The sequence below is a fragment of the Trifolium pratense genome, linkage group LG3 (assembly GCF_020283565.1).
Source record: "Trifolium pratense cultivar HEN17-A07 linkage group LG3, ARS_RC_1.1, whole genome shotgun sequence".
NCBI classification, from domain to species: domain Eukaryota; kingdom Viridiplantae; phylum Streptophyta; class Magnoliopsida; order Fabales; family Fabaceae; genus Trifolium; species Trifolium pratense.
Window position 1 is genome coordinate 50,178,239 of NC_060061.1, and position 3,580 is coordinate 50,181,818.

Genomic DNA, 3,580 nt, shown 5'->3' on the forward strand with positions numbered 1-3,580 from the left:
ACAGGTACTAAAATATGTTTTCTACCTAGGGTGTCACACATAGATCATCAACAACAACATGCAATGGTATTTAATTGATCAATTGCAGCAAAATTTAAAACAACTCGACGACTATTCAAAACATAGTCATTATTATTTAACAACTTCGAGAGAAAACAAGTAACATAGTTCAACAACATAGTTTCAACAAAAGAAATAGAAAATCCAAAAGTTTCGTCTCATCCCGGTGTTACAATACAAGAGCGACTTGATGATACATAACCAAAATAAATAAGCATGAAATAACAAGAAGAAAGACTCCAACACCATCTTCCAAAACTCACAACAGTTATGGCTCCTCAACCTAAAAATCTGAACTCCCAAGAGTCCAAACACACAAACAATACAGGGGTGAGAATATGTTCACAATAAAAATGGTGACTAAATAGCAAGAATAACATACAAAACAAATCACATCATTTGAACATACTAAACATCACATAATCCCGATACATTCATCAGACACCAACAATCATATAGTTTCACAAAAATCACACAACACATCATTATTGCAAATATGTATGCAATGTAATCAACTACTTGACTCTATATGTCACTGAACAATTCCACAACAGCATCCAACAACACAAGAACTTCTCATTTCACTCTATATGATGAATGGAATGTGACTTAATAGCATTAACAATCCACATCATTCAACAATATTTATCAACATTTTTTTTTAATAATTTGGAAATGTAGAAGTGATAAAATGATTTGATGATATCCTAATACAATATTTATCAACATGATTCACTATCATTGTTCAACAACATCATTAATCAACAACATTAACTACATCTCATATTCAATTTTTCACAATTAAATTCAATTAACAGGTTCATCAACATTTAACTCAACATAATCCTCTATATGTTATAATTCGAGGTAATAGACTAACCTTGGGTGACTTCGTCAGCCAACCATCCCTTAATTAATAGAGTTACTAATTATTAATTTTTTTGGTACAAAATAGGGGCAAAGCCCCAAATAGAGTTACTAATCTAATATTATCTGACATGATTTCTTGTTAATTATTCACTAATTCATCCCTAAAAAGAAAAGAAAAATGGTTTTAACTCTCCCGAACCATCAAAATATAACCAAATAAATGCCGGAATCATAAGGGTAAAAATGGTTTTGTCCTCTCTTTCTCTAAAACCCTTTCTCTCTTCTTTTCCTCCAAAATCCTCTTTCTCTCACTAACTTTATCTATTTATATGCTAATATTAGTTTTCCTCATTTTCTCCTCATAAACTAATTGGGCCAACACCCCCCATCCCCCCAACCCCCCACCCCCACCCCCACCCCCACCCCCACCACACACACAACACTAATTTTTTTTATTTTTCTTTCATTTTCTTTCTCCATTAAATTACTAAAATTCACCAACATCTCATTCTAGTTCTAATTGTTAATTTCACACTAAACCACCCTTTTATATTCTAATTAACAAACCCAAAACACACACATAATACACAAACACGCCACAAACAACTAAATTCAAATCAAAATAAAAATACTAAAAATTGGGGAAATTAGGGTGTTACCTAAATCACAAATCTCTTTAACTAGAGACGGGAGAATAAGGGACATTTGATGACGCTACTCATTCCAGGTGTTGATCCTCCAACATTGAACAAGTCAGCATCACCTTCCACCTGTCCATCTGCACTATTTGCAAAGGAAAGGACCACCAACACCACTGGACCTGAAGCCACTAGAGGGGGCATAACACTACCCCCAATCATTTCTCCTGTAGTGCTTACTAAGACAACTTCTAATCCTCTCGCACTTACTGGTGTCATCGGTGGGTAAATTGTCCCAGATATTGAAAGAATATTGAACCTTCCCATAAAGGTTTCAATTCTTCCTGTGGGTAGACGAAGGGTGACATTAGCCACCTCTCCATTTCCACTGAGGATGGTGATGCCCCTCCCTTTACGGTAAATGTAATCAAATAGACTTTTCGATACATCAAATCCAGTAGTGATCTCAAGAACATGAGATCTGTCTGGATTAGGGATGTATTTTCTTACTATGGCACACATTTTTGGGTTGTTCTTAGAACCACATTGAAGCTCTTGGCTTCTCCCAGCATTATGATCAAACAAACTCTGTTTTTTCATACTCATCTTTGTTTGTTTTACTTTTTTATTATGAGACTTGTTTGTCTTGTTTGACCTAGCCTTGTCTCTCCACCTTTTAATACCGGAGGTGAAGTACAAGAGACTATTATTTTATTTACTTTTTGACTAAAGTTTTTCAAATTAAAATATTAGTCAATATTTTGGGATAAGACCGAACATCCCAATAAATTATGATGTCTAAAGTCAAAGCGCGTTATGCATTCCCCCTAAATAAATTATTGAATACATTTATTGCATATAAAAACTAATTGGATTTATTATAAAAAAAAAAAAAACTAATTGGATTCATTTAATTAATATATTTATTTATTCACGCACACATGTAATTTAAAATAATAAAATTAAACAAAACATATACCCGTTATTTACAAAATATAAGTACTAGACATAACAGTACAAGACAAAATACAACATCACAAGATCAAGATTAAGGTATTGAACAAATTTTGTCTTGTGCGATGATTGGTGGACAAAATGTTATTTTGGTATTGTAGACAAGTTGTGCAGATGACAAAAAGTTCTATTGTGATTCAGTAGAGGACAAGAATTTTAGTTTTTGTCCAGTCTCTTGGCCCCGAATTTGTCTAGTCACACGGACAATTTTAAAATTAAACGCAGTACAACTAAAATTATTTTATCGAATCCCTTATTTTTTAGCTGATTAAACGCGTCCCTTTATCCCTAATTATAATATGACTTAGGATCATGTAAACTATCTAACCCCTACCACAAAATAATTGTACCGAGTTTTGTCTTGTTTCGGTGTTTGTTTGTTTCGGATTGACAGATCAATTTTGATCAACTGTTATTTCATCAACGGTGCAAGTTTAGAGGAAAGTGTATTATGATCACTTTGATTTTATCGCATTATTTTTAGGCATGGGAAGCCATTTGATGTTGTTAACTTGGATGCTGTAAATTTGCTCGCAAATTCATCATCTTTTTTTAGCAGTGTTGAATTTGTGCTTGTATATCATGTACTCTATCAATTTAAGTGAATGAATTTTTTTTTTTTTTTTTGGTTACAGAATTTTTTTTATTTTAGTAAAAAAAACATAATAATTATACTACCAATATATTTAATTTAATGTAAACTGAAATTGTCAAATTGTCACATAAATAGTGATGACGGACGTATTTATTATAGTTAATTTTTTACAACAATTATATATTAAATAATGATAACATAAAATTATATTAAAACTTATTTTCTATTGAGGGGAGATTGAAACTTTATATCTCTATTATATACATAGCGAGATTCCCACAGAGCTCTCGTGCATTGTCATAGAAATTCCTTAGGTGTCATTTAATTAGAGAGATTGCTTATGTGACATTCAATTGAAAGGTTAAAAAAAAAGAATAAAAAAAAGATCATCTCAAACAAATAT

General features: G+C 31.9%; 1 protein-coding gene across 1 annotated transcript; it reads right to left on the reverse strand.

Annotated features, from left to right (window-relative positions):
• Window positions 1–1,610: 1,610 nt before the first annotated feature.
• LOC123915312 (AT-hook motif nuclear-localized protein 29-like) lies at window positions 1,611–2,174 on the reverse strand. The gene has a single exon (XM_045966448.1). It carries the CDS (start codon window positions 2,172–2,174, stop codon window positions 1,611–1,613), a length of 564 nt encoding a protein of 187 aa, XP_045822404.1.
• Window positions 2,175–3,580: the final 1,406 nt, after the last annotated feature.

Bases quoted from the DNA above. Each gene is read 5' to 3' on its own strand.
- LOC123915312 (XM_045966448.1), bottom strand. From the start codon at position 2,174: ATGAGTATGAAAAAACAGAGTTTGTTTGATCATAATGCTGGGAGAAGC.